This window comes from Diospyros lotus, chromosome 12 (assembly GCF_014633365.1).
Source record: "Diospyros lotus cultivar Yz01 chromosome 12, ASM1463336v1, whole genome shotgun sequence".
In the NCBI taxonomy this organism is placed as follows: Eukaryota; Viridiplantae; Streptophyta; class Magnoliopsida; order Ericales; family Ebenaceae; genus Diospyros; species Diospyros lotus.
In genome coordinates, this window is record NC_068349.1 from 31,980,555 (window position 1) to 32,008,404 (window position 27,850).

General features: G+C 37.9%; 2 protein-coding genes across 5 annotated transcripts in view; one reads left to right on the plus strand and one right to left on the minus strand.

Annotated features, from left to right (window-relative positions):
• LOC127814124 (clustered mitochondria protein) overlaps positions 1–21,987 on the plus strand; it is a 37,419-nt gene extending 15,432 nt beyond the window's left edge. For both annotated transcript variants that reach the window (XM_052355400.1, XM_052355399.1), the window contains exons 16-29: positions 1,982–2,116; positions 2,214–2,384; positions 2,576–2,662; positions 14,749–14,883; positions 15,220–15,375; positions 15,479–15,547; positions 16,965–17,123; positions 17,586–17,642; positions 17,716–17,756; positions 18,227–18,346; positions 18,656–18,965; positions 19,060–19,167; positions 19,256–19,327; positions 21,124–21,987. In XM_052355400.1, coding sequence (XP_052211360.1) covers positions 1,982–2,116; positions 2,214–2,384; positions 2,576–2,662; positions 14,749–14,883; positions 15,220–15,375; positions 15,479–15,547; positions 16,965–17,123; positions 17,586–17,642; positions 17,716–17,756; positions 18,227–18,346; positions 18,656–18,965; positions 19,060–19,167; positions 19,256–19,327; positions 21,124–21,588 — 2,085 coding nt within the window. In that variant the 3' untranslated portion in view covers positions 21,589–21,987. The remainder of the gene's footprint in view (positions 1–1,981; positions 2,117–2,213; positions 2,385–2,575; positions 2,663–14,748; positions 14,884–15,219; positions 15,376–15,478; positions 15,548–16,964; positions 17,124–17,585; positions 17,643–17,715; positions 17,757–18,226; positions 18,347–18,655; positions 18,966–19,059; positions 19,168–19,255; positions 19,328–21,123) is intronic.
• A 641-nt stretch (positions 21,988–22,628) lies between these two features.
• Positions 22,629–27,850, minus strand: part of LOC127814133 (chaperone protein dnaJ GFA2, mitochondrial) — a 52,270-nt gene continuing 47,048 nt past the window's right edge. For 2 of the 3 annotated variants that reach the window (XM_052355411.1, XM_052355409.1), the window contains exons 16-18: positions 27,709–27,757; positions 23,448–23,514; positions 23,019–23,364 (exon numbers count right to left, since the gene is read on the minus strand). In XM_052355411.1, coding sequence (XP_052211371.1) covers positions 23,268–23,364; positions 23,448–23,514; positions 27,709–27,757 — 213 coding nt within the window. In that variant the 3' untranslated portion in view covers positions 23,019–23,267. Of the gene's footprint in view, positions 22,965–23,018; positions 23,365–23,447; positions 23,515–27,708; positions 27,758–27,850 lie in introns of those variants that run through there. The other variant, XM_052355410.1, reaches the window with a different exon arrangement.

The following is a 27,850-nucleotide window of genomic DNA, read 5'->3' on the forward strand; positions in this document are numbered from 1 at the left end:
ATGTACAGCACACAAACTATTGACAACATAGAATCTAACTAGCTCTATTATGTACAATACTAACTGCATTCTCAATGATTCTTAACTTGTTGCATTACTTGTCAATCTTGATTCATACAAAATCCAGGGTAAAATATTTTATATTTTGTTTTTGCTAATTTACCAGTTGGTATTGGCAGTAGTGGCTGGTATGACCCCAGTACCATATGTAAGTGGATACAAATTCTTTCATGATTTCAGATGAAATTTTCCTTTCCTGACACACGTCCTGCATCCTAGGCCTGTTGCAGCTTAGGACCAAAGAGGCGATTCTGCATCTTGTAGCTCTCTCTCTCTCTCTCTCTCTCTCTTTATATATATATATATATGTGTGTGTGTGTGTGTGTAATTTAAATTATGCATATTTCATATATATGCCTAAAATATACATTTTGTAATCATTTTTTTGTAGAAAAACATAGTATATTTATATCATGATATCAAATATATATATTTCATATATTTTACTTTGTATCATATTGTTTTGTTGAACTTCTAAATTCTACTATAAAAAATTATAAATTATTTTATTAGTGTTAAGGTTAGTATTATTGCTTATACGAAGGAAAGAGCAAGAAGAGAGAGAAGACGTTAATAGTTAGGCAGTTTATTTCCACTCTATGTGGCAGTCAGTTTATTCTGTTACAAACAGAAAGCACTGAAAGTGCTCTGTTTATTACAACAGCTGGCATAGTAGTTAGTTTGTTAGTTGATCAGCTGAATAGTTTGTAAACTCACTGATCTCATTTTATTTCCTATTATTCTAATTCAGTCTCCAGAATTTGATTCTCTCTCTTCAGTTTTTCTTTTCTTCATGCTCTTACAATTAGGTGTTACTTTTTATATAATTTGACATTTTTAGATGGTTTAGTATCTTTCTTTTGTTAAAATTCTTAATTTTATGAGTGAAGTTTATCTATTATTCATATATTCACAATACCAATAATATATAATATATATTATACATTATTAAGTTATTTTATTGATAAATCCGAAATGGTACCCAATACCATTCAGTACCAATACCATACCATACCATACCAATGACAAATTCGGATCTTGCCTGTTTTGGCATTGACAACTATGATGCTTGTTGCAGTGCTTTTAGAATTTGATGAAATTGTAAAATGATCATATTAAATTGCCTTTTAGAAGAATTTAGCCATGTTTCCATGTTTTACAAATTGATTTCACTATATAAACCATGTGATGGAACATGACCATATCAATTATCTTCATTCACCACCATCTTGTGAAACGTTTTCACCCTGAGCTAGTGTTGGAACTTTATATCATCATTCCTTGCTAGAGGGTTGTGTCGAGAAGAGCATACTGCATAAAATTTTGCCATGTTGTTCTTTTACATGGATTTGTATTGTTAATGGGACTTTTAGAAGTCAATTGATAATATGAATGTTGTGCAGCAACCCTAACTTGGTTCGGGTAAGGTCCAGTTGATGATGAATTGATGATAATAATTTTTAAGGTGGTTGATGGCATTACATTCAGGGCCCTGGAGGTTTACGATTTCTAGTGTCTGTTGATGCATATGTTTGATAAGTATAAGATTTTGATACCCTGTAGCAATGGCAATAAGGAAATCAAGCTAGCATGACGTTAACTTCTATTTCTAAAGCCAAATGGTTCATTCTTTCTATATCCTTATTTAGTTTTCTTGTTCTAACTCTTAGAGCTGGTGTATTCCTTTAAAGGTTGAGCCAAATTAATCTATTGTATCTCAGGTTTGTAATGAGTATGGTCATTTAAGGAGTACAAAAGATCTGGGGTATTTTTCGAAAAAAACTTATGCCTTTTTCTTTAGCCTCTGTAATTTAAATGTGTACTGGTGTTCTTGATGATGATTAAAACTTTAAATTTTCAAATGGTAGCAATACAATGTTAGATTTGTGGTTTGTGCATCTCACGTTATTGAATTTTACAGGATGTGCCTAAAGAAGATAAACATGAATCTGTCCAAGAAAGTGGTCCGATACCTGCTGATAATGGTGACACAAGTGAGGAGATATCTTTCAATCCTAATGTCTTTACGGAATTTAAATTAGCTGGCAATGAAGAGGCAAGTATTGTATCTGCCTTTTGAATATTTCCTTCTGGTTTTATTTAAGGTTATCCTCATTTCATACTTTATTTTTTATGTCCTGGGCATTCATCAGGAGATTGCTGCTGATGAAGAAAATGTTAGGAAAGCAAGTGTCTATCTTAGAGATGTCGTGTTTCCAAAATTCATTCAAGATCTTTGTACGCTTGAAGTTTCACCAATGGATGGGCAGACATTGACTGAAGCACTCCATGCTCATGGTATTAATGTTCGTTATATTGGGAAGGTGATTACCTACTTGAGAATTCCATTCATTGTCTTGAATTGGGTTTTCAGTCAAAAAGAATTGTGAGAAAGCAACCAGTTTGCTTAGCCTGAATTGGAAGCCTACAATTGCAGTTTTCAATGTCAAGCGTAGCACTGTCTGGCCTTTATATTAACATTCTGCTTTTGGCATTGTTTGAACTGCTTCTCCAGGTTGCTGAGGGTACTAAACACTTGCCTCATCTGTGGGATCTTTGTATCAATGAAATTGTGGTCAGGTCTGCAAAGCACATCATCAAGGTGAACATTGTTCCACTTCATGGATGATTATTTAATTCTTAAATCTTCTCACAGAGGAATGATGCTTGATTCACTTAATGTCTGTTTGGTTGGTCTTTCATTTTGAAAATTCTGGAGCAATAAATAGAAAATTATATTTGGTTACTTATTTTTTTGGTTTTTTTAAATAGGACATTGATAGATTTCACCAATGGAATGAAACAGAATTGAAATACAAATATTGCCAGGCTTTCGAGAGGCCTTGCTACTCTCCCAATCTTCACTCTATTTTCTGGATGCCCACTTCCTTGTTTAGCCTGTTATTTATACTCTTCCTCTGCCTCTGATGCTTCCTCCCTCTCTCTCTGCCAACTGAATCATGCCACTTGCGCCTGCTGGATGTAACTGAATCCTTCCACCTGTGCCTCTGTCACGTGCAACATATTGTTCTCCATTTGTCATGTACCGAGACTGGACCTTTAATTTTTTTGTTATCTTTTACTTTGTTGCTATGCATAGCTATTATTGTAATTTTGGAGGGAATTAGCCTGCTGGTAGAAGGTTCCAAGCAGTGCAAGTTGTAAGTAGACGGTTAGGCCACTTGGCTGGTTCTAGAAGGGGCTTGGCAACGGTTTTGGCGCCAATCCCAAGTTGAGGCTGAATAAGAGATCGGGCCAACTCTCTGAGGAGGCATGTTTTGAGAATTGAAGTCTGAATTTCCCTCTAAAACTTCTCGTCTTTTTCTCTCTTTCTATTTCTCTCTCCCTATTCTACATTCTTCTCCCCAATTCCTGCGAATTCCCTCTCAGGTCAGAGAGAACTTCCCCTTGTCAGATCAAGGATCTGACATTCTTGTTCTCCATTCTTGCGCCCGAAATTGTTGCTGCACTAGACCATAAGGTTCCCATGTTGTGTCAAATGAAGGCAAGCCGTTCCATTGAATGAGCGCCTCCATTCCATCACTAGAGTTAGTTCCCCCAGGGCACATTCCCAGCACCGCTTCAGGTTCAGCCAAAAGTTCCAGTTCCTCGGTGATTTGTGATGGAAACTCAGTAGCTACTTGGGAGCCTCCCAATGCCTTACAAAGTTGAGACACATGGAAAACAAGATGGATGTTGGCTTTGGGTGGTAACTGAAGTTTGTAAGCAACTGGTCCAATGTGAGCCTGAATTTCAAAAGGGCCATAAAACCGGGGAGTGAGCTTTTCATTGGTCATTGGGTTTCTTAGCCAAGGACCTGCACTATAAGGATGCAACTTCAAATAAACCAATTCCCAACTTCAAACTGTACATCCTGATGATGTTTATCTGCTTCATTTTTCATTCGCTGCTGTGCTCGTAATAAATGACTTTTTAATTCATCAAAAATCTGATCTCTCTCAAGCAATTCTTGTTCAACAGTAGAGACCACTGTTCGATCCCTTTTCAAACCTCAGCAATGGGGGTGGGTCACGTCCATACACAATCTTAAATGGGGTAAACTAGGAAGAAGAGTGATAAGAGGAATTGTACCAGAACTCAGCCCATTGAAGCTAATTATACCAGTCCTTGGGCTTATCCGAAGTGAAGTAACGCAAGTAGGTTTCGATCCCTCTATTCACCACCTCCATTTGGCCATTGGTCTGAGGGTGATAAGCTGTACTATGCTTTAATTTTGTCCCTTGTAAGCGGAATAGTTTTGTCCAAAAGTGACTCATAAAGATATTATCTCTATTCGACACAATAGATTTTGGAACGCCATGCAATCGCACCACCTCTCTAACAAAAACAGCAACAACTACTTGGGCAGTGAATGGGTGTTTGAGACCAACAAAATGTGCATACTTACTCAAACAGTCCACTACTACCATAATAGTGCCCACCCCTCCAGATTTTGGTAGCCCCTTAATGAAATCCATGGTCAACTCTTCCATACACCTTCTGGTAGTGGCAAGGGCTGTAGCAGTCCACCTGGAGATAGTGCCAAGTACTTGTTCTGTTGGAAAACAAGACATCGAGTCACATAATTATGAATATCTTTCTTCATCCTAGACCAATATACCATGGCGGCAATGCGTTTGTAAGTTTTTAAGATCCTTGAATGTCCTCCAATCTTTCCATCATGGCATTCTTGCAGAATTAATTGTATAAGTGGTTATTCTTTAGGAATGACTAACCTGCCTTTATAGAGTAATTTGCCTTGCACAAGCGAATATCCAGGTTTTCCACTATTTTTCCCAACTCCATGCTAGTAGCTACCTCTTGAGCCAAGTCTTGCAACTGAATTGCACTGGGGAGGCTGAGAGAATATAAACGAATTTGAGCTTCCATTCTTGATAATGCATCTGCGGCCTTGTTCTCCCGGCCAGGTCGGTAGTGAATTTCAAAATCATAACTCATTAATTTCACCAACCATTTCTGATGATCCATGTCAACCACCCTCTGTTCCAATAAATATTTGAGGCTTCGCTGATCGGTGCACACTATGAAATGCCTGCCTATCAGGTAATGGCGCCATTTTTGAACGTCAAAGACTATAGCCATTAACTTGTGTTCATAAATGGACTTGCATTTACCTTGGCTACTTATATTGTGACTATAATACAGGGCTGACTTGTAAAGAAGGTTAGGGAAACAAAAATCTAGGGCACACGAAAGAAGAAGAAAACGATCTCAGAATTTTACTTCTTAGAAACTGAATAAAATGTTTCCCAACAACCTACAATGAAAGCTCATCGAGCTTATATATAGTCGCGCCTAACCACTATAACAGACACTGCCTTACTGCATATTAACAACATACACTTAGTAAATACATAATAGAAACAACATACCAGTAAACAATATGAACAGAAAGCTCAAGTAATCTCTCCAACATTCCCCCTCAAAGTAGACTTCCCTTTGAGCATTCTTCTAGCAGTTAATCCTCGGGAATCAACAACAACGGGAGACTGCTGCACATGCAACTTGTCAACCAAAAACTTGAACTTGCTCCTCGGTAATCCTTTAGTAAACACATTTGATATTTGATGAGTGGTAGACACATATCTGATCTCTACTTCATTCTTCTCCACCTTCTCACGAACAAAATGAATATCTATCTCAATATGTTTTGTACAGGCATGAAAAATTGGATTCTCAGCAATACTCTTGATTGCTTGATTATCACTCCAAATGATTGGAGTATGAACACACGAATAGCCCTGCTCACCAAATAAGGATTTTAGCCATAACACCTCTGTCACCCCCTGAGCAATAGTCCTATATTCAGCCTCCCCAATAGACCGAACAACCATTGATTATTTCTTTGAACTCCAAACAATTAGATTATCACCAAGAAATACACACACCCCACTAGTTGATTGCCTAGACACCTTACAATTAGCATGATTGGCATCCGTTAAAATAGTAAGGGGTAAATCTGTCGAAGAAGGTGAAAAGAAGAGACCCAGATCAATTGTACCCTTAAGATACCGCAACAGCCTTTTACAAGCCAACTAGTGTTGTTGCTTAGGGTGAGCCAAAAATTGACTAAGCTTATTCACTCCAAAGGCTATGACTGGCCTTGTATAAGTAAGGTATTGCAGTGACCCAACCAGTGTCCGATACAAGTATGGATTAGCAAACAATTCACCTTCATCAGTTAGAGATACAACAATATTAACTGGGGTGTCACAAGGATTACAATCTGTCATGGCAACCTTCTTTAACAGGTCTAACACATACTTTGACTGAGTAAGATAGAGACCATTGCTATCTCTATATGTCTCAAACCCTAGGAAGTAATTAACCGAACCTAGGGTCTTTAGAGCAAAATGGGTATCAAGATCACGTATACAAGCTTGTAGAGTAGCAGAATCCGAGCCTGTAATCAATATATCATCAACATACACTAAAATAAAGATGAAAAAGGTAGATGTTCATTTGATGAACAACGAAGCATCTGAGATAGCCCTTAAGAAACCCCAAGATTGAAGAGCATTCCTTAACTTTGTGTACCAAGCTCTAGGGGCTTTTCTCAGTCCATAAAGAGACTTTTTCAACCTGTTTACACGAGAAGGATATGTAGAACTAATAAACCCCTCGGGCTGAGACATGAACACTTTCTCTTCAAGATCACTATTTAGAAATGCATTATTTATATCAACCTGTTGTATATCCCATCCAAAGGTCACTACTAAAGAAAACAACACTCTTAAGAGTAGGTGCTTTAACAACAGAGCTAAATGTTTCAGCATAATCAATGTTCGGATTTTGAAGAAAACCTTTTGCAACTAGGTGAGCTTAATATTTTAGAACAGTTCCATCAGAGTTGTATTTAATTTTGAATGCCCATTTACACCTAATCAGATTCATATCATTAGGAAATTGAACAAGCTCCTATGTATTATTTTTCTGCAGAGTTAAAAACTTCTCTTCCATAGCTTTAATCCATTGTGAGTCTAATAAGGCCTCATGAACTATGTTAGGTTATAAGGAACTCACCAAGGCTTGAGGAGAGGTGATCAAAAGATGTCTAGTCTTGGACTTGGTGATCATGGGATGAATTGAGGGAGCTGGAGCAATTTTGTATTTAGGGACAGGAACTGACATTCTGGGAGTGATAGACTGTAAAGGCTGAAGAGATGAGGAATGACCAGAACTTGAAGAAGTGTGTGCAGACTCAGGAGGAATAGAAGACTGTACTACTCGAGGACTAAAAGAGGTGGAAGAAAAAGAAGAAAGAAGAGATTAGAAAATCAACGTAGAGGAGCTGTCTGGACTAGACAGAGATGAAGTAGAGGATGAAGAAGAGAATAGAATAAGAAACGAAAACTCATCCGGATTGAAACTCACATGTCTGGAGATATAAATTTTTCCGGAATGATGCAAACAAATGTAACCTCCTTGAGTATGGCTATATCCAAGAAATATGCACTTGTGGGTATGAAAGTCAAACTTGTGCTTGTTATAAGGTCTCAAGTAAGGAAAACAAGCACATCCAAAAGGTTGTAACAATAGGTAATTAGGTGTTTTACCATAGATAAGCTCAAAGGGGGTACGAAACTTCAATGAAGAGGATGGCAGCATGTTAATAACAAAAACTGCAGTTTGAAATGCTTCTTCCCAAAATTTTAACGGCATGTGAGAATGAGCGAGCAAAGTAAGACCAATCTCAACTACATGTTTATTTTTTCTTTCAGCTACACCATTTTGCTGGTGAGTGTAAGGACATAAAAACCTAGGCCGTATTCCATGACTTTGTAGATAAGGCAAAAAGGCTCGAAATCCCCCCCCCCCCCCCCCCCCCGGGGCGCCAATTATCAGTTTGGATAGCTTTAAGCTTGGTTTGGTATTGGTTTTCAGCAAGTTTATGAAAACTGATAAAGGTAGGAAAAGCATCTTATTTTAATTTCAATGGATATAGCCATTTGAACCTTGAATAGGCATCAACAAAGATAATGTAATATCTGAACCCTTTAATAGAAACAATAGGAAAAGGACCCCATACATCAGAGTATATCAATTATAAAGGTCTCTCTGTTGTAATATCATGAATGACAAACGGAAGTTGATGATGTTTGCCAAGTTTACAAGAATCACAGAATGAAAGAGCTAAAGGAGAACATGGAATTTTGATCTTATTAAGAATCAATTTCAATACATTGTATGTAGGATGACCTAACTGAGCATGCCATTGCTGGCATGTCTTGTTGTATTGGGCTAAACAAACACTAGGAGATAGTCCATGACTAAATGGAAGTTGTCTTTTACAACATTCAGAAAAAAAAAAAAAAAAAAAAGGACATTTATTCAAAGCAAGTGTTGCAGCAAGAGACACTGGCTGAGTAGATTTGACAGTGTGCTCAGGGATGCTGGTAGCTTAATCAAAAGCAGGAACCAATTGATAGAGACCATCCCTAAGATGTCCTCGAAGCAGCACCAACCCTGTATTCTTGTCCTTAATCAAACACACATTTGAATGAAATTCAACAATCACGTTATGATTATTAGTAAGTTGTGATACACTGATTAAATTTTTCTTCGTAGTAGGAACATGAAGAACTCGAGGCAAAGTAATAACAAAAGGAGGTTTAATGTGGGTAAATAGCTGTCCAAGACCAACATTAGATATAGACAATTGCTTACCATTACCAACGGAGACCATGTCACATCCGTTGTAAGGTGCATGCAATAACAAGTTGTTGAGGTTTGAAGCGATGTGGTTTGTTGCCCCAGAATCAACAAACCACGAGTGATCGGGCAAAGTTGTGTGAGACAAATTTTCTAAAGGCTGAGAAAAATGGCCATATGAGGTGACTCCTTGTGAAGAACCTATATCAGTCATGTAGGGCTCATTAGAATCAGTGAAGGCAGCATGTGCCCTAGGATCAGCAGAGGGAACTGTCTGAAAATTTTGACCACCAGTATTCCTTTGGAAATTTTTTTCAAACCTACAGTAGCATTTATCAACAAGGTGCCCTGGTTTTTCACATAATTGACAATAGACTCACCTATTTGATGCCCTACCACGACCTCTTCCACCTTTGTAACCCCCCCACCCCCCCCCACCTCTCTGTACAAAACCTCCTCTAGCATTGCTACCATTACTTAATGCAACAAAAGTCATATTCACATTAACAGGAGCATGCATAACAGATTCAAAATTCACCATAGACTGTGCAGTATTTTTAGAGTTCAATCGTTGCTCATGCATTAACAATAAGTGCTGCACTTTTCTAAATCGATCTCGTCCATTTGATACGTGATCAAGCTTATTACAGTTTCATATTTGTGATCTAATCCATTTAGAATTGCAAGTAATAGATCTTTATCACTCAAAGATTCACCAATAGCAGCTAGAGAATGACCAATCGTCTTAATTTTCAGAATGTAATCATTAATAGACATTGAATCCGTTTTAACAGACCTTAGTTCTTGCTTCAATTGAAAAGATTTTGCTATGATTTGACGAGAATGCAAGCTTTAAAGGGCATACCATATCTCGGCAGATGATTTGCATTGAATCACCTGTGCAAGCACCTCCTTGTCAATGGTAGAAAACAACCTGCTGAGCAACAACTGGTTCTATCGCATCCAATTCATATACTCCATGTTAATCACTGAAGCTTCACCATCACCAGTTGAGTCTAACACATATTTAGGAAGAGAAGGTGACTTGTTCAGAAACGGCAAGAAGTCGAAGGCGCGAATGGTTGCGAGAATCTGTGCTTTCCAAAAACTATAGTTACTCGAGTCTAACTTAATAGGTATAAAGCTGAACGCCTTCGCCATAGCTGAGAAATCAGACCGATCAAGGTTCGAGGCCATTGACGCAAGTCGCAGGCTCTGATACCATGTAAAGAAGGTTAGGGCAACAAAAATCTAGGGCACACGAAAGAAGAAGAAAACGATCTAAGAATTTTACTTCTTAGAAACTAAATAAAATGTTTCCCAACAACCTACAATGAAAGCTTATCGAGCTTATATACAGTCGTGCCTAACCACTAAAATAGACACCGCCTTACCGCATATTAATAGCATACACTTAGTAAATACATAATAGAAACAACATAAGAGTAAGCAATATGAACAAAAAGCTCAAGTAATCTCTCCAACACGGTTCAAGGGCAAGGCCACTAAGGCTTAGGCCTAGGGCCCTCAAAAAAGAGGGGCCCCAAAAAGTTTTCAAAATCAGCCTTGCCTGTTACCCATAAAGGTGGTTGTTGTCCAAAATTTGTTTATTTTTAATTGATAATTGAAAAGAAAGAGAGAAATAATTATAAAAAATTTAAAATAAAAGAAATTTTTTTATTACTTTTTAAAGGGCTCCTAAATAAATAATGGCCTAGGGCCCCCCAATCCCTTGGGCCGACCCTGCTATAATAAGCAATGGGCCGTTCATTCTGCATCAGAACAACCCCTAATCCGATTCTTGAACCATCAGTCTCTAACACAAACTGTTGCAAGAAGTCTGGTAAGGCTAGCACCGAAACCGTGGTCATAGCCATTTTTAATTTCTAAAACGCCTCTTCTGCCTTGTCATTCCATCTGAAATTATCTTTCTTTAGTTGCTCAGTGAGTGGTTTTGCCAACAATCCCATACCCTTGCACAAACAGTCTATGGTAACCATCTAGGCTGAGGAATCCCGTAGCTTTCTCAGTGACCCAGGGCTTGGCCAATTCTTCATCACCTCAATTTTTGCCCCATCTGCTGCAACCCCCTTCCCAGAAATAATGTGTCCAAGATATTCAATTTCATGCTGCCCAAAACAACAATTTTTTTTTCATTCACATACAACTGGTGACTTTCCAACAATTGCAGTGCTCGGCTAAGATGCTCTTTGTGCTCACTAAGTGTCTGATTGTAAATTAGTATGTCATCAAGAAGGCCAGAATGAATTTTTGAAGGTGTTCCCGGAATACCTCGTTCATTAATGCTTGAAAGGTAGCAAGGGCATTTGTCAAGCCAAAAGGCATGACGAGGAACTCGTAGTGTCCTTCATGTGCACGAAAGGCGGTTTTAGGCACATTGTCATGCCTGACTCGGATTTGATGATATCCCGACTTCAAGTCTAACTTAAAGAAGATTGTTGCCCCATGTAGTTCATCCAACAACTCATAGACCACGAGAATTGGGAATTTATCAGCAATAGTGACCCAATTAAATGCCCAGTAATCAACACAAAACTTCCAGCTACTATCCTTCTTCACCAATAAAACAGGACTTGAGAAAGGGCTAACACTAGGCTGAATGATACCTGCTCCAAGCATCTCTCTCACCAATTTCTCGATCTCATTCTTTTGCGCGAGGATATCGATAAGTACATACACTCACTGGAGCAACCCTGGACTGCAAAGTAATAGTGTGATCCCGAGTCCGATGAGGGGGAAGACCAGACTCAAAAAAACTGAAGGATATTGCTGTATTACACCCTTGATGGCTGCTGGGATTTCTTTCTGTCCTCCACTTTCGGGAACTGCAATATTTCCCAAACTCCAAGAGCACTCCTCCCCCTTGTTCCCGCACCACCTTCAGCATTGAGTTCAGTGATATTTTTGTGGTACATAGGCTCGGGTCCCCATGCAAAGTTGCTGCTACCCCTCCCACTTGGAACTTCATAGTGAGTGATTTCCAATTTACTTGCATCCTGCCTAGTGTCTCTAGTCATTGCATGCTTAAAATCACATCTGAACTCCCCAATTCTAGAGGTAAGAAATCCGCCACAATCTCCAGATTCTGCAATACTAGAAGCACCCCACGGCATATTCCTGCTCCTTTCACCGTCAACCCTGTTCCCATCAACACCCCATAGCTATTAGTTTCTGTCCTTGGTATGCTCAATTGCTGAACCAAGTCTGATGAAATGAAATTGTGCATGGCTTCGCAATCAATTAGCACTATGACATCCCAGGTTCCAATCTTGCCACGGATTTTCATGGTTTTGGGAGTGGTAAGACCAACCACCGAGTTTATAGATAGTTCCACTGTCACCCCCTGGCACTTCTTCCACCTCCCCATCCCCCTCACCCTCCATGTCTATCTCTTCACCCATCTCTTCATGCACCACCAACACTTGCAACTCTCGGTTCTTACACTGATGCCCAATGGTGTATTTTTCATCACACCGATAACATAACCCTTTCTTTCTTTTGGTCTGCAATTCCGCATCAGTTAGTCATCGGAAAGGTGCTGGTAATTTAGGCTGGGTTGGGGGTTCTAATTGCAGTGATCGGCAGTGATTTGGGGGTTGAATTTGGGGCTGGGTTTGTTGAATTGTGGAGCCCCGTTTGTGTATATGGAAACCCAGCTGTCGGGCCACGACTGCGTATTGGGCCAGTTGCATTGTGATCCACTTTCAATAATTCATTTCTATCTTCAACTCGTTGGGCTGTTTCCATAATACAGCCCAAGCCCCCTGGTTTAAGGAGACTAACTTCTGCTCTAATTTCAGGCTTCAGCCCATTAATGAAGATTCCCTCGAGCAGCTGCTCCGGCAAATTCTGCAGCGGTGAAGCAAGCTCCTCGAAGGATCTCCGGTACTCTTTGACGGATCCTTCCTGTTTGAGTGCCAAGAATTTTTCACACTGTTCCTTCTTAGGATGAACGAAACCTCTCCTGTAACATCTTCAATTCATACCAATTGCTAAAGGGTCTCCGTCCATCAGCCCATTGATACCAAGCCAGGGCATCGCCATCGAAACAGATGGCGGCTGCCTCTACTTTCTCCATCTCGAACATGGCGTTCATCGAAAAATACCTCTCAGCTCTAAACACCAACCCATCAGAATTTTCTCCTTCAAATACAGGTAATTCGAGCCTCCGACCGTGGAATTCATGCGTTGGTGTATTCCCACAACTCCCTTCTATCCTTCCTGACGTCAACTCCAATTTGGATGACCTCGCCAGAGCTTTTTCCATCATAGGCAGTGTCTCCTTTTCCTTCCCCTTTCTCAACCTGGGTAGCCAAATACTTCTCCATCTTCTACTGAAATTTTCCCATCACCACCATTTTTCCCAGCACCAGATTCACGTTCTGCTCTGATACCAATATTGATAGATTTCACCAATGGAATGAAAACAGAATTGACATACAAATATTGCTAGGCTTTCAAGAGGCCTTGCTACTGTCCCAATCTTCTCTCGATTTTCTGGATGCCCACTTGTTTTGCCTGTTATTTATACTCTTCCTCTGCCTCCGATGCTTCCTCCCTCTCTCTCTGCCAACTGAATCATGCCACTTGCGCCTGCTGGATGTAACTGAATCCTTCCACCTGTGCCTCTTTGTCACGTGCAACAGATTGTTCTCCTTGGAATAAGTAAAAATAATGGGTGGCTTATCAGACATTTGAAAAATAAGTAAAAATAATAGGAAACACCACAATTTCTATTTTATTTCATTTCCTTTCCCTCCCTTACCCTCCCCACAGATCTCTCTTCCCATGATTGGCTTTCTCTGTCCCATGACTGGAAATCATAGATCACCCCTTTTGTTGGGAAAACTCTCCGTTCCATTTTGTCTGGTAAACTCACTGGCCATCCATCTCCAGAGGACTTCTCTGTTCTCCCCTTCTCTGTTTCTCTCTTCATCTTCTTCTCTCTTCTCTCTCTTTTTTTGTTCTTTTTCTGCAGCAACTCCCACCGGCAGTGGAGAAGTGGAAGAAGAAGAATGAATCAGGGAAAAACTCAAAACCAAAGTAAAAACAATACAGATTAATTATCAAAGACGTTAAGTTTTCATTTTTTGAAGTGAAAATAGAAACTCACAAAAACATGAAAACCAAAACCGATAACTATAAAAAGAACAGAAATCTATCGAATGGCTACCTTTTATATCTCAAGCTGTAATTTCTATTCTTTTTGCTTTTGCATTTGCTGATTTTTTGGAGCCTAAAATTGTATCCTGCGTCAATTTATTGTAGAACTGTTATTATGCAAATGCCAACCTAGACATCTGGGAGGGGATAATTCTCTTGATCCACTTCATTTCATACTTTGATATTTTGAGGCAGCCCTTAGAATCCTCCTGAATTATTATTGCCTGGTTTGCTTGTTGGATGTCTCAAAATATACCATTGCTTTATACTACTCTAGCCTTGTGCTTGGTGATCCCTTGTCTGATAATGATGTTTTACTCTTTTTCTTTTTTTGGGGGGGGGGAAGTCAAGACTATCTGATGCATATCACTTGGTTTTCTATCGAGCTAGCTTTGTGTACGGAAGATATAAACCATCTTATTGAACATAACCCAGAAACAACAAACAGTTGCAAGACTTATTCCCTCTAGGTGGGGTCTGTTGCGTGAATTCTGGACCTCCAGGCATCTGAACATAACCTAGGAAATAGATAGAAAAAGAAATTCTAATGCATTATTATTCTCTCATTATCCCCAGGTTGTCTCGAGATTGTCACATGGTTTGTGAACTTTTTTTCACTTAGATTAAATTTGGACCTTTTAGTGAACATCAGTAACTTTTAGGGCCTCATAACTTCAATAAAAATTACAATAATCTTTTTTTTTTCTAATTAAATACTGACATGGCCAAAATGATGACTTTAACATGTGCTGAGCACATGTTGACACCTAAAACTGATTCAAAGTTCATAAAGGGTTATATACATTTACTGTCACCCTTTTTGTTGTACAGGATGTCTTGAGAGATTCAGAGGATCATGATCTTGGATCTTCAATTTCACATTTTTTCAACTGTTTCTTTGGAAACTGCCAAACTACTTCTATGAAAGGTACTCCTAACAGCATGCAGACCAGAACACAAAGGAAGGTACACAAATGTGGATGTGAATTACATCATTCCTGATCCATTTGTATTTGTTTTTAATTGTGCTATATTCTCTGCTAGTTTTAGACCTCAAGGTCCCTAAATTGTGCATGCATTGTTTGCATGATGAGAAAAAAGTTTTCCTATATGTGTGTACTGTCCTTTTTTGACAAGGATTAAGGTGTCATATATTCCAAATAATTGATAAATACTGGAACTAAAGTAAAGTCCTAGTTTTTAGTGCTTTTTTTTTTTTTTTTTAACATGAACATTTAATTAGGATTATAGATTGTCTCTAGAAAATGAACTTGAACATTGGAATTTATGTCAACCATACAGGATCAGGCTGGGCATCAAGCTTCTGCCAAATCATCTAGGGCAAATTCAAAGTGGAAAAACAAAGGACCTGCAAGAAAGAAACAGTCATCATCATTGAGTATTACATCTGATAGTTTGTGGTTTGACATCCTAGAATTTGCAAAAATCAAATACCAGGTACTCCATAAGATTGAACAAATTCACTGCTTTACCCCTGAATTTGACCTTTGATGATCTTGAGTTTTAGCTTGTGATGGGACTTTCATTCTCTCTTGTTCAGTTTGAGTTGCCAGAGGACGCAAGATCACGGGTGAAGAAAATGTCTGTCATACGGAATCTTTGTCAAAAGGTAGTTTTTGATTCATCTCTCTCTAATTTGTTTTTGACTTGGAAACCCTCTTGTGCCCCATCTCTAGGTATTTTTTTCTTTTGTTTTTTTTACCTTTTCCTGGGTGCAGGTCTCAGTTCGTAATGATATGAAAAACTTTTATGTATTTCTATATTCTTTCCATTTGATGCTCGGTGTGTTTTTCCCCAATTATGTTCCCTATTCTCTGAACTGTTGTTCATGCCATAAATTTGTAGTTTCATAATCCTTCCCTCGGATTTCATAATCCTTCCCTCAGATTTCATAATGTTTTAGTTTCATACTATTTATCATCTCTATGATGTAGTATGCCTTACCACTCATGATAAAAAAAACGAAAAAGAAAAAACATAAAATTCCTTATGCTTTAAGAGTTTGGCTGTTCAGGAATGGCTGTGAAACTGTATCAAGAAAATTCTGTTGGTTATTCTGGAATGAAATAGGAAATCACATTAAAAAAAAAAAAAAAAAGCAACTCATCAGTAGCTTGAGTGTTTTAATATACAGGAATTTCCTTAAGCATTTGAAGGGAATGTTGCTTGCTAAATGTAAATTATTGCATTGGGAAATCTGTCTACCACTTATATGAGTGTCTTTTGCTAAAAGTTGAAACTCATTGCTTGTTTTTATTCCAAAAGATTGTCATTTGTCCTGAATTTTAGTTCAATCAGTCTAGTGAGTGGATGCACTGAATGTGACATATTGTCTCGGTAGCAATAAAAAGGTTGCTTGCTCCTTTGTGATTGGAAAGCTTACGGATCCAAGTTGTGGAAATAGCCTCTTTGCCCCGGGAGGAAGGGGGGATGTGGAAGCGGAATAATGCAGTTGTAGTCATGTGACATGAGACTGGGTTCAGAGAGTTTCTACCTACTGCACCATATTGGGGCTGGGGTTGGAGCTGGGTCTTATCTCCTTCATTGTGAACCTTAGCAGATAGGGGTCTCAAATGTTCTCATCCATGGAGGATTGTTAGTTTGTTCACTTCCCCCCACACCTCCCCCTTTATCCTGGCGAAAACAAAGTGGATACATGTTAGTGAAACCTCAGTATGGCAATATGCATTTTGATAGCTCTTTTATTTAGGAATTGCACCATCTCTAATGCTTTTATTAGATCCAAATGACCATGGGAAACCCATCATAAGGTATGTCCCCTAAGCCCCAAGGACAGCTGTAGATGGTTTATTTAGTTACCTAGGAGGCTAATGTATAAAATTTTTATTGGGTATGTAGTAACTTCAGGTTCAAGTAAGTTTAAGGTTGCTGCTACAAGTTTGTGAACTGTGGTTCAATTTGTAATAAGCTATCTATTAGCTTCTTTGTAGCAGTCTTGTTTGGGCTGATGGTTGTTTGGATTTTGCTATGATTTACATGATGTTTGCGTTTCGCCTCCTTGACAGGTTGGCATTACCATTGCAGCTCGCAAATATGAACTTGATGTTGCAGCTCCATTCCAAACATCAGATATTTTAAATGTCCAACCCGTAGTCAAGCATTCTATTCCAGTATCTTCAGAAGCTAAGGATCTTGTGGAAACAGGAAAAATTCAGTTGGCTGAGGTGTGAACTGTTCTTTCTGATCATAAATCTGATATAAGCAGGAATATTTAAAAAAACTGTTAAAAGATTAGGAAATTAATTATTTTAATGAAAATTGAGTGGTTACCTGCAGAAGAATTTGAAACAAATTCCATATTTGATATGGACTGGAGATGAAGCAATGTCTATGCTAGGGACTAGAAAAAGTCCTACATTTGTTAAATTCTTATACAGAATTATATTCAACAAATCTATATTACTACTTTTATGATATAGTTAAGAAACTATATTATAATCACAAGGCAATAATAGCAGTATTGCCCTTGCACCCCCCCCCACACCCCCCCGGCACGCGCGCATGGGGTTGACCATAATTTCTTCAAGCAAATGCTTATAGGGAACTTGTAACTGCAAAAGTTTTTTATTTCCCTCATCTAGTAGCTGGACATCTGGTCATTTATTCCTTTGTCACTCCCATTTCAGGGAATGCTCAGTGAGGCCTATGCATTATTTTCTGAAGCATTCACAATACTTCAGCAGGTATGGTTTCCGGTTCTTTCTTCCATTTATTTTTTTATTGATATGTGGCCTAATAACAATTTCTGATGAATAGGTGACTGGTCCAATGCATCGGGAGGTTGCTAACTGTTGTCGGTAATCATCCTCAACTAAACTTATTGGTGCCCAATGTTTTTAGTTTTTATCTTATTACTTAAAATTTTTCACAAAATAGCAACACTGCTGCTTTTGCTTGGCATTTTGTAGCTGATTGATATCACTTGGGCTTTGTTTAACCTCTTTTGTTAAACAAAAAGTCAAGTTAGCAGTCAGAAATTATACAAGTCTTATTTCTATTTGGTTGGTTGTTATCAAGTGTACAGCTTACAACACCAGTATAGTAGATGTTACCTTTTTGTACAACAATAGTGTGAGATTATTAGGAAAGTTCTTGGTGCATTGTTTGTTTTGACTCTGCAGACATGTTACTGTGGAAAACAATTATCTGTGAATTGATTACTGATTTTTTGAAACTGAAATCATTTACTTGTTATAGTAACTTTGAAATTGAAGTTGCTCCAAGTATTCCTGCTCATATTAACTGATCTAATGATTTTCTTTATTAGATACCTTGCCATGGTTCTGTATCATGCTGGAGATATGGCTGGAGCAATAATGCAGCAGCATAAGGAACTTATTATAAATGAGCGCTGCCTTGGCCTGGACCATCCCGATACTGCTCACAGGCATCAATTCTTTGGCTTCATATCATTTATTGTGTTTTAGTGTTAAAGCTCTCTATGGACATCACAGCAACAATAAAGTTTTCCTTTGTGTTTAAATATCTAACCATCATTGTGGTTATTACTACAAATTAACAAAGATTTTAAACCTTTTAATTTTAGTTACAAAAATTATTGATATTATACTTGTTAAAAATACTAAAAATTTAAAAGTTATATTTCCTTCTGGGTTCTGATATCTCACAGATTATGTAAGAATAAAAATGTTCTTGATAGCTATCCATGGCTCACTTGATCTGTTGCCCAGTGCAGCTATGGCAATATGGCTCTTTTCTACCATGGTCTTAACCAGACTGAACTTGCACTTCGCCACATGTCCCGGGCATTACTCCTCCTTGGTTTGTCATCTGGACCTGATCACCCTGATGTGGCTGCAACTTTTATAAATGTTGCAATGATGTACCAAGATATTGGGAAGATGAATACCGCTCTTAGGTATTTGCAAGAAGCATTAAAAAAGAATGAGAGGCTCCTAGGTGAAGAACATATTCAGACTGCTGTATGCTATCATGCTTTGGCCATCGCTTTCAACTGCATGGGCGCTTTCAAACTCTCTCACCAGGCATGTATCTTAGTATTATTTTTTCCACCTAATTCATGGATGTTGATGGAAATTTGTGCCTTTATGGTACTCAAATAAACCGTCACTATGACAGCATGAAAAGAAGACATATGACATACTTGTTAGACAACTTGGAGAGGATGATTCTCGAACACGTGATTCCCAGAACTGGATGAATACATTTAAGATTCGTGAATTGCAGGTAACTATAAGATGTTGAGCATCTTTTATTCACCAAATTCTTTTAAGCATAGCTTTACTTTTTCTTAATATCAATCCTGTGCTGACAGATGAATGCACAAAAGCAGAAAGGTCAAGCTCTAAATGCATCTTCTGCTCAAAAGGCTATTGATCTCCTCAAGGTATATTCTGAATGTTTACTCATTTTGTCCCTTTTATTGTCCTTAGTGTGGAAAATCTTACTGTAAGATGGGTGGTTGGGAACATCAAATATGTTGAAAAGACAGGCCCTGGATCTTGCTGAGTGGTGGTAATATATCCAAGCAGAAACATTGAAGCTGAGATGTTTTTTTTCATCATGATTATTTTAAAATCCCCTGGATGACCTTTATCTTCTGTCTATTTTTCCCTGAATCTAGGCTATATTTTAGATAAAAAAAAAAACTGTTCTTAGGAGAAAATTAAGGGTGTAGAATGATAAGTCAATATTCACCCTGTTTGGATTTTAGCATTATTATTGGCTGGCTTAGTTTTAACCAGGAGGTTTAGGCTCCCTCCATTATTTTCTTGGGCATGCATCCCTACGGGGAAGAGACACCTTTACTATGAGTATCATATGAGACACCTATGTTGTATGGCAACACTCATGGGACAGTTAGAAATCCATATTAGACACTAGTCAAAATGTTATCTTTTACTTTAATCCTTTAACGAAGGGATGACTGTATGGGCACATGATCGACACTTGTGCATGCCAAAGATCTTGTATGCGCCCATGAGTTAATTAGAACCAGATTATAAGTTAAAAATAAATTATGAAATAGAGAATTTAGTTTTACATTTATTTGTCCTCTATTCCATGAGCTTTTTAATTTTGAGGATCTTGAATTTCAGAACTCTATAATAATTATTTTCTAGAAAATGTACTTTAGACTTTGTAATCACATTTATTTCCTAGTGTGATTAAAACTTATATGACTATTGTCGTTTGCTGTGTGTAGAATGTGAGGTTTTATACAATATTTTTTATTTGACATGTATTTGTTATGTCATGTCCTAATTTTGTTGGAAATTGTCACAGCGGCTTATTCTAAGGTGTCTTCCTTTCCCTTGCTGCTGCTTTCATAGATTGCACTTTAACTTCTCATGTGTAGCCAACATAGTGTTTGGAAAAAAAAAAAAAAAAATCATACCCAAATGTAGTGTTAGCATATCTGTCTAACATCTGTTGTGTGTTAGCTATGGATGTCACGTGGGCCTTCATTTTGACATGACCAAGTAGTTAGGATTAACTATATAATGACTGGGCCTAGATTTAAGGGTTCTTTTGGGTGATATGAAGCTCATATTCAAATACTATGCCTTTCCCCGACCTTTTTTTGGGTCTAATTGCTTTGGATAGTTAGTGATATTGGAGAAATTGGGCCTTGTCAACACACGATTATTCAAATAAATAAAGACAAGACTTAGTGGGGATATGTCAGCGAATAATATCTTTTTCATGTAGGCACAGGAATATAGTTATCTTTAAAGATAAAAACTAAGAAATTGTTTTCCGTATGTACTAGCCTTTTGGAAAATAATTGAACAAACGGTCCTGGTAGGTATCTACGCAAAAAAGTCCAGTTTAGGAACAAATTTAAAGTTGTATTACAAGTTCAAATAGATTTATTTGTAAATATCATTTGCCATAGAGTTATTCTCTTGACACGTGCAGTAATTCCTTCGTGTCTTTCCAATGAACAGTTAGTTGTTCTGCTAACTCGTCATCCTGAATCACCGAGGGGGGGGTATTATGTATCCCATTGAACCGGGTCGTCCACTTCACAAGGATTTAGATAAAATACTATACATTGAAATGCTTTTGACCATTTCTTCTGGATTCCTGTCAGTCGTCATCTCGTCTTAATTCTTGTCCTTAAATTTTCAATTATTTCATTTGAAGTTGGATGATCTGAAGGTGAATTTTTGTTGACAGGCACATCCGGACATAATCCATGCACTGTCTACTACTGGAGGACCCGGAAGTTCAGGTGCCGCCAGTGCAAACAAATTCAATGCAGCAATTCTTGGAGAGGCTCTTCCCCGAGGTAGGGGAGTTGATGAAAGAGCAGCCAGAGCTGCAGCAGAGGCGAGAAAGAAGGCTGCAGCAAGGGGCCTCTTAATCCGCCCTCACGGAGTTCCTGTGCCGGCCTTCCCCCCACTCACTCAGCTCCTAAACATAATCAACTCGGGGATGACACCAGATGCTGCCACCAACAATCCAGAAGCTGCTGTTGAAGAGAAGAAAGAAGCAGCTAACGGTCTTCCTTCAAGCGGACCAGAGGATGAATCCTCCTCCACTAAAAAGCATCAAGATCCGGCCCCCGTCGGATTGGGCACAGGCTTGTCTGCATTGGATGCCAAGAAGCAGAAAACGAAGACCAAAGTCGCTGCAGCTTGATTGGTGGAATTGCAGAATGGGTTCCCTCCCAAGGTGAAGGGGTAAGATAAACCAACCAACCTTTCCAACTGGTTTGAGCGGGAGGTTCTCGGAAGATTTGATGAGGAGACATATGCTTTGGTAGTGATATAAAAATTGTGTTATGTTTTTAAAATAATTGAACTGTGAGATCGAAATATATTTGGACCAGAAAGTGGCTGGTCAAATTTTTGATGGCAAAGAGAGCTTCGTATTTTTACTCAGGTAGGAAGAAGAAGCTTACAAATAATAATAATCAAAATGGCAAAAATGTAATTTTAATTTTGTAGCTGTGCCGTGCCGTGCCGTGCCGTTATCAACCCTTAGGGTCATTTTTATCTGTAGAAACAGTTAATTCATCCGGAAAGGAACCTTTCTACATATGTTGCCCTTTTCGTCTTTATATTCAGTTTTCCTGTCTGTTCTTTGCCATTTCATCTTTTATTCTTTAATACGTCCACCTATAATTGTGTCCTACTAACATGGTTATTGTCATCCTGTTTCCTCATTGGCGAAATAAATTCATCAAATATCTATTCGCACGATTTAAATAAAAGAATTTACACATACAGTTTCTCTTAAAATCTGGGATTATTTAGCTGTTAGTTTAGGATTGTAAAACGTTGATTTTGCATTTGGTTAGGTTTGGACGTCAACTGGCTAATAACCAGAAACTAGCTTTAGCCTTCAGCTTGAGCCTAGGTTTATATACACAATAATGCACTCACTAGAATTAGAGCTTTGCACTCGTCCGCTTACCTGAATCCATTCAAAAGTTTTTTTTTTTAGGTCCATATCCATTCTGTTGGATAAAAAGTTTAAAATCATTACCTGTCCCGCGCATATCTGATTTCTTAGATACCAGTAGGGTTGGGTAAATATTACAAATCCCACCCAGATGGCGAAGGTAGTATAATGACGACCACTACCTAAAACTTCGTATCAAAGCTTCTCTTCTTTGCTTGGAGTAGGCCAAGAACTATTGGTCCATCGAGTCCAATGAATGAGCAAAGATTATGAAGCAATTAAGGGAATTTATTAATATATATATATATGTATATATGATTGAACATTAGGTTTTATCAACATACTGAGCTTAGAAAATTGAGGGAAATCTTTAACCAGAACATAGGTATAATGGTCATGCGTGGGACACGGCCATGCATAGACACTACTCGATGTTAGAATTAATACAGCCCCGCCATTTCTTAGGACTTGCATCCGGACATAGACACACATAAAACCTTTGGGGATGGAGATAATTGTAGCTTTACATTGCTGTGTGGAAGATTCCCGGATATTGATTCTCTCCAGATTCCCAAAAAGGCAGCTTCATGATCACTTAAGGCGTATAATTTCTAAAATAAAATTAGGGCAGAGCAAGATGATTATAGTTTAAAGAATACTTTGGATAACATAACACATGTATATTATATGTACATCACTAATGCCCCTACTAATTTGGTCGTCCACACTCAATTGATAAAATGTCCTTCATATAGGAGTTAAAAGAGATATTACAGACCTCATTAAGAAAGGTCAAATCTGAACCTACGTACTCGTACAAAATTGCCTAGCCAAGGAATAGGTGGTTTCCCAACAAATAATTTTTTTCTTCTCACCTGGTTAAGGATGGCTTTAAATGGTGGGAGGCATTTACCTTAAGCAGATGCTCCAGCTGCAGCACTCTTGTCTTCTTCCCCTTGCTCTTCTTTGGCAAACTCCTCGATTAGTTCACGCTGTCTCGGCGTCAAATTACTGCACAAGATAACCCGTCAATGATCAGGCATCATGACCTCGCTCAAACGATGCTAACATGATTGTTGAGAAGAAGAACCTACCTTGGGATGCTAACGTTGAAATGCACATATTGATCACCAAATGAGTAAGAGCTCCTTGTCTTTATCCCTGTAGAGAAGAGTGGGGGAAAAATCTTAAGAACGCAAACATTTAAAGGCAGAAAATAAAAAGACAACAACAATGTATCAAGCCTTAACCACACTATATGGATATATGATACACAGCCAAACAATTATTCAATATACTTAGGAAGCATGCAAATGAAAGGTGAAACAAGTGTGCATAGATATATTAATTGGTGGAAAAATCAATGGACTGCATGCCTGCTTTCTCTTATTTCTTTCTTTCCTATGCTGTCATACTCTGCAAATGCTGCCAAGCAAGACCTCACATCAAATTTCTAGCCACCCCTTAGCCTAAAACTAAATTTGAACCTCTTGTATACTATACGTGGCCATAAGATTGAGTTGTGCCTACTATCCTCGGAAATTTCATCCAAAAAATAATAGATGGAAAACTGCACGGGTGTTGAATGCCAAGTTATGGCAACACGAGGGACTCTGTGTAGCTTAGAAGCAGCAGAAATACAACTACACAATTTATTGGGAACATATATAATTGAAATTTATATCCATCCTGCAAGGGAATATATATAACAACAATGATTCATCCAGCCCTTGAAGTAGACTTGGTCACAGATATTTTCAGAGAAGACAGTGGATGAGCCAGCCATCCAATTAATTACTTGTCTTTAGAATAGAATACAAGGACAAGGAACAATCAGAAAATTGACTATAAACAAAGGCAACAGCCATACGCTCCACACAAGTTGGAGTATGAAAGAAAAAAATGGGGAATAGTTGCCAAGCCAAAATCTGCTAATGTTGAAGGAGATTTTTGAATTGCATGGTGGCAGATCTATTGGGGGTACAACTCTTGTATGGTGGGGGGTCCAGCCCCACAGTAATCATGGCTCCATAGACAATCATCGAAGATCAAGGCAAGTGCCAGTCTTTTCAATCATAAGGTTCTGACTGTCTTGATTTCCCAATGCACCTTCATCTCAGTTCATTCTAGTCCAATTGTGATGGGACATGCTCTTCATTGCCATGAAACATCCTATTAACATAGATGAAATTCACCATTACATCCTCTACCGTCTGTGAAATCCACCATTTGGTGTAAACTGGTTTCCAGAAAGTTAAATGGAAGAGGATCAAGGGATAATGAAGAAGTTTATTTGTTATTGGCACTAATATTTAGGTCAAAAGGTTTATCTAGGTCCCTCCATACCAAATTCACTCATTCTAAAACTTGACTTTTATTAACTCAGCTCCATGTTTAGCGGAATCAAGCTTTGCCAAACAGAAGCTGGAAACTTTGTATAGAAATGTATAGGTCCCAAATAGGCACTGCCCCATATCACATTCAGCACTCTCCAAGATTTTTCCATGACCTTGACCCATGGAGGAAGGACTGGAACAACTAAGGTTCCTACCTTTTCTTAGGCTAGGAATGGCCTCCCTTGCAGCATTAACAGAACCGTTTCATGAGCCATGAAAAGATAGTCATGAAAGGGCTAATACGGGGCACATAGTTATTAGACTTGAAAGACAAAATGATTATGACATGGTTAACTCAACATTAGCCATTCCAAAACCCAAAACGGGACACAATGTGGCCAGACAGGGCAAAAATAAATTTGTTTTTGCATGAGAAAATTTGTATAGTCATATGTTTCTATTTGATCCATAGAACGTTGGGCAACAAAACACCGACGTGCAAAATATGAGTGCAGTGTAGAGATAAGGATGTTATGATGGATGTGTAGTCATCCAATAAAAGATAAAATTATAGATGAGGATATTTGTAGTTAAGTCAAGAGTGGCTCCTATCGAAAATAAGATATGTGAGGCACAATTAAGATAGTTTGATCATGTGATAAGATGAACTAATAGAGACCCTTGATTGCCAGAGTAAATGAACAAATTTTACAAATCTGATTGATATCAGAACTGCTATGTATCAGCTTCTTTTTCCGTTGCTGCTGGACAACTAGTCAACTACAACAGCTGCTGTCAGTTCAAGCTCCTCCCACTAACTGCTGTATGCCCCTCCTTTTTCTTTTTCCATTGACCACAAGATAAAGCAAGCAGTTAAGTTTTCTTTCTCTTTCAAATATCTAGGACTTCTTTAGACTGACAGAATGAACAGATTCCTCTGCTATTTTCCCTTGATCACTGAGGGGAGAATAAATCACTCTCAAAACTAGCTGTAAGTTTCCTAATTTAGTGTAGCTGTAACTTCCTCATTAAGTGTACATAAATCTCAGAATAGGAAACTAGAAGGCATAGTATTCTGTATATATATTCTGATTAGACAGATGAATGAGATCATCTCCTCTCCCTAAAATTTTCTGCATATATAAACTAAAAACTATACAGATATATATATATATATGAAAATAAATATATTTGTATATATATTGCTAGCAAACCCCATGGTACCCCATTGCAGCAATGGGGTTCAGACTGGTGAGCCCCATCACTGTGATGGTGGGTTCATTGAGAGCAAGAAAGAAAGAGATGGAAGAGAGACAGGAGGAAGGAGATGGCCTTCAATGTCTTTGTTGATGTGCGCGCGCGCATGTGTGTGTGAGAGAGAGAGAGATGAGGGCATTTTAGGTATTTCCAAAAAATTAATAGCAGTTAACAGTGAGAGGCAAAGTGTTATGAGTTTTCAAAAGTCAAGAGAGATCTTTATCATTTCCCAAGAAAACAGGACTACCTCATGTAACTTCACTTAACCTCATAGGAGGTCAGTGTAATTATCCCTATCCCCTAAATTTTTTAATCAAATTATGGAAAGTGAGGTTTTAGGTTCTGAGTTCTCTTACTATTTTTGTTTGCTGTTGTAGACCCACAGCTTGTTGGTATTCAAGGTGCTGTAGTTAAGAGGCACAGAATCTATTTCTAGATGAGATTTTGCAAGTATTTGGCCATAAATTGAGTGGTTTATCAGTGTCCACCTTCAACTGTTGTTACAGTAGTCATCAGCAAATTATTCATTAGTCCGAGAACTAGGAAACCAGATTTCCACAAAATGCATCTATGGTATAAGCAATCATAAAAAGCAGTTCAACTTGACAAAGGCTCCATAGTTCAGTAGGATTTTAATGTTCAGTTTAAATAATATAGGAGCACTTTTCAAGTTGTCTTGGCAGCTAAGAAGCATGGACACTCCTTTGAAGATCAGGTATTGTGCTGGACATGACACTCAAAGAATGCTTCCAAGTATATTTCGGACACTCATCCAAATGTATATGATTAGATTTTATTTTATTCTTTAACTATCAGACACAATAGTAGGAACTTGAGGGACATTTGTGTTAATTATAAATCTACATTATTTTTATTTTTATAAGATTGTTCTTATGTCATTTAACTGTTGGACATGGAAAACATTTATTAGTTTTCAACTCCAATTTTTATAACTAATGTCCTTAACATTTTGTGTTTCAAAGAGCAATAACATTCATTTCCAAACATCAAGAAAGATGTTTTCTAATTCATAGTATAAAGTTAAAAAAAATTAGAAAGCTGAGTTTTCTATTTTCTAATGGGAGATTCAATTATTCAATAGAAAATTGAAGTTAGAAAATAGAAAATGTTTTCTACAACTGAACAGGCCCCTCTCTTCCAAAGCTTAGAAAAAAAACAGTTTTCTGTAATATATATTAAGAATTTTTAATCATATTCATTTTCTATTATTTAAAATGTGAGATATTTTTACGCATATGTACGAAAACAATAATTTATTATTTGACATGTTTTATTGTGTTGTGTCCTATATTTTATTTTTTGAACCATGTTATGCTGCGCCCTGTCCATATTCATGCTTCCCAGCTTGGCAATAGTTGCACCATTGCAAATGAACTATAGAAACCACTCAACTGCATGTCTGTTCAGATTTCTTATTAAACAGAAATGCTTTCAGGACTTCCAGCAGTTACATCCGACTTCATATTTGTACTTGTTGCATATATGTTGCATATTCAAGATACTGTTCAAATAGTATTTTCTAAAATAGAATGCATGATGTATGTAGATGAGTTCATATAACTACACAAAAATGCTAGATCCCCATATTGAAAGATTCAAAGAGGAACGGCACTTCATTTTTTTCCTTTTCCTTATTTTCAGATAATAAAGTGACACCGTCCCTCTTAGCATTTAACAGCATGAAAACATAAACTACCAGAGGAAAGATAACAACTGCATTACTTTTGGATATAATTCATACCTTTTTTCTTCAAAACCACCTTTTGACCAGGTTGGGTACCAGGGCGAACCTGCAAACCAGAGACCAAGAGATTTCTTCCACTGAGCATTACAAACAAATCTAGATGCATAGGAAACTGAAATTTGTGCTACAACTAGAAATA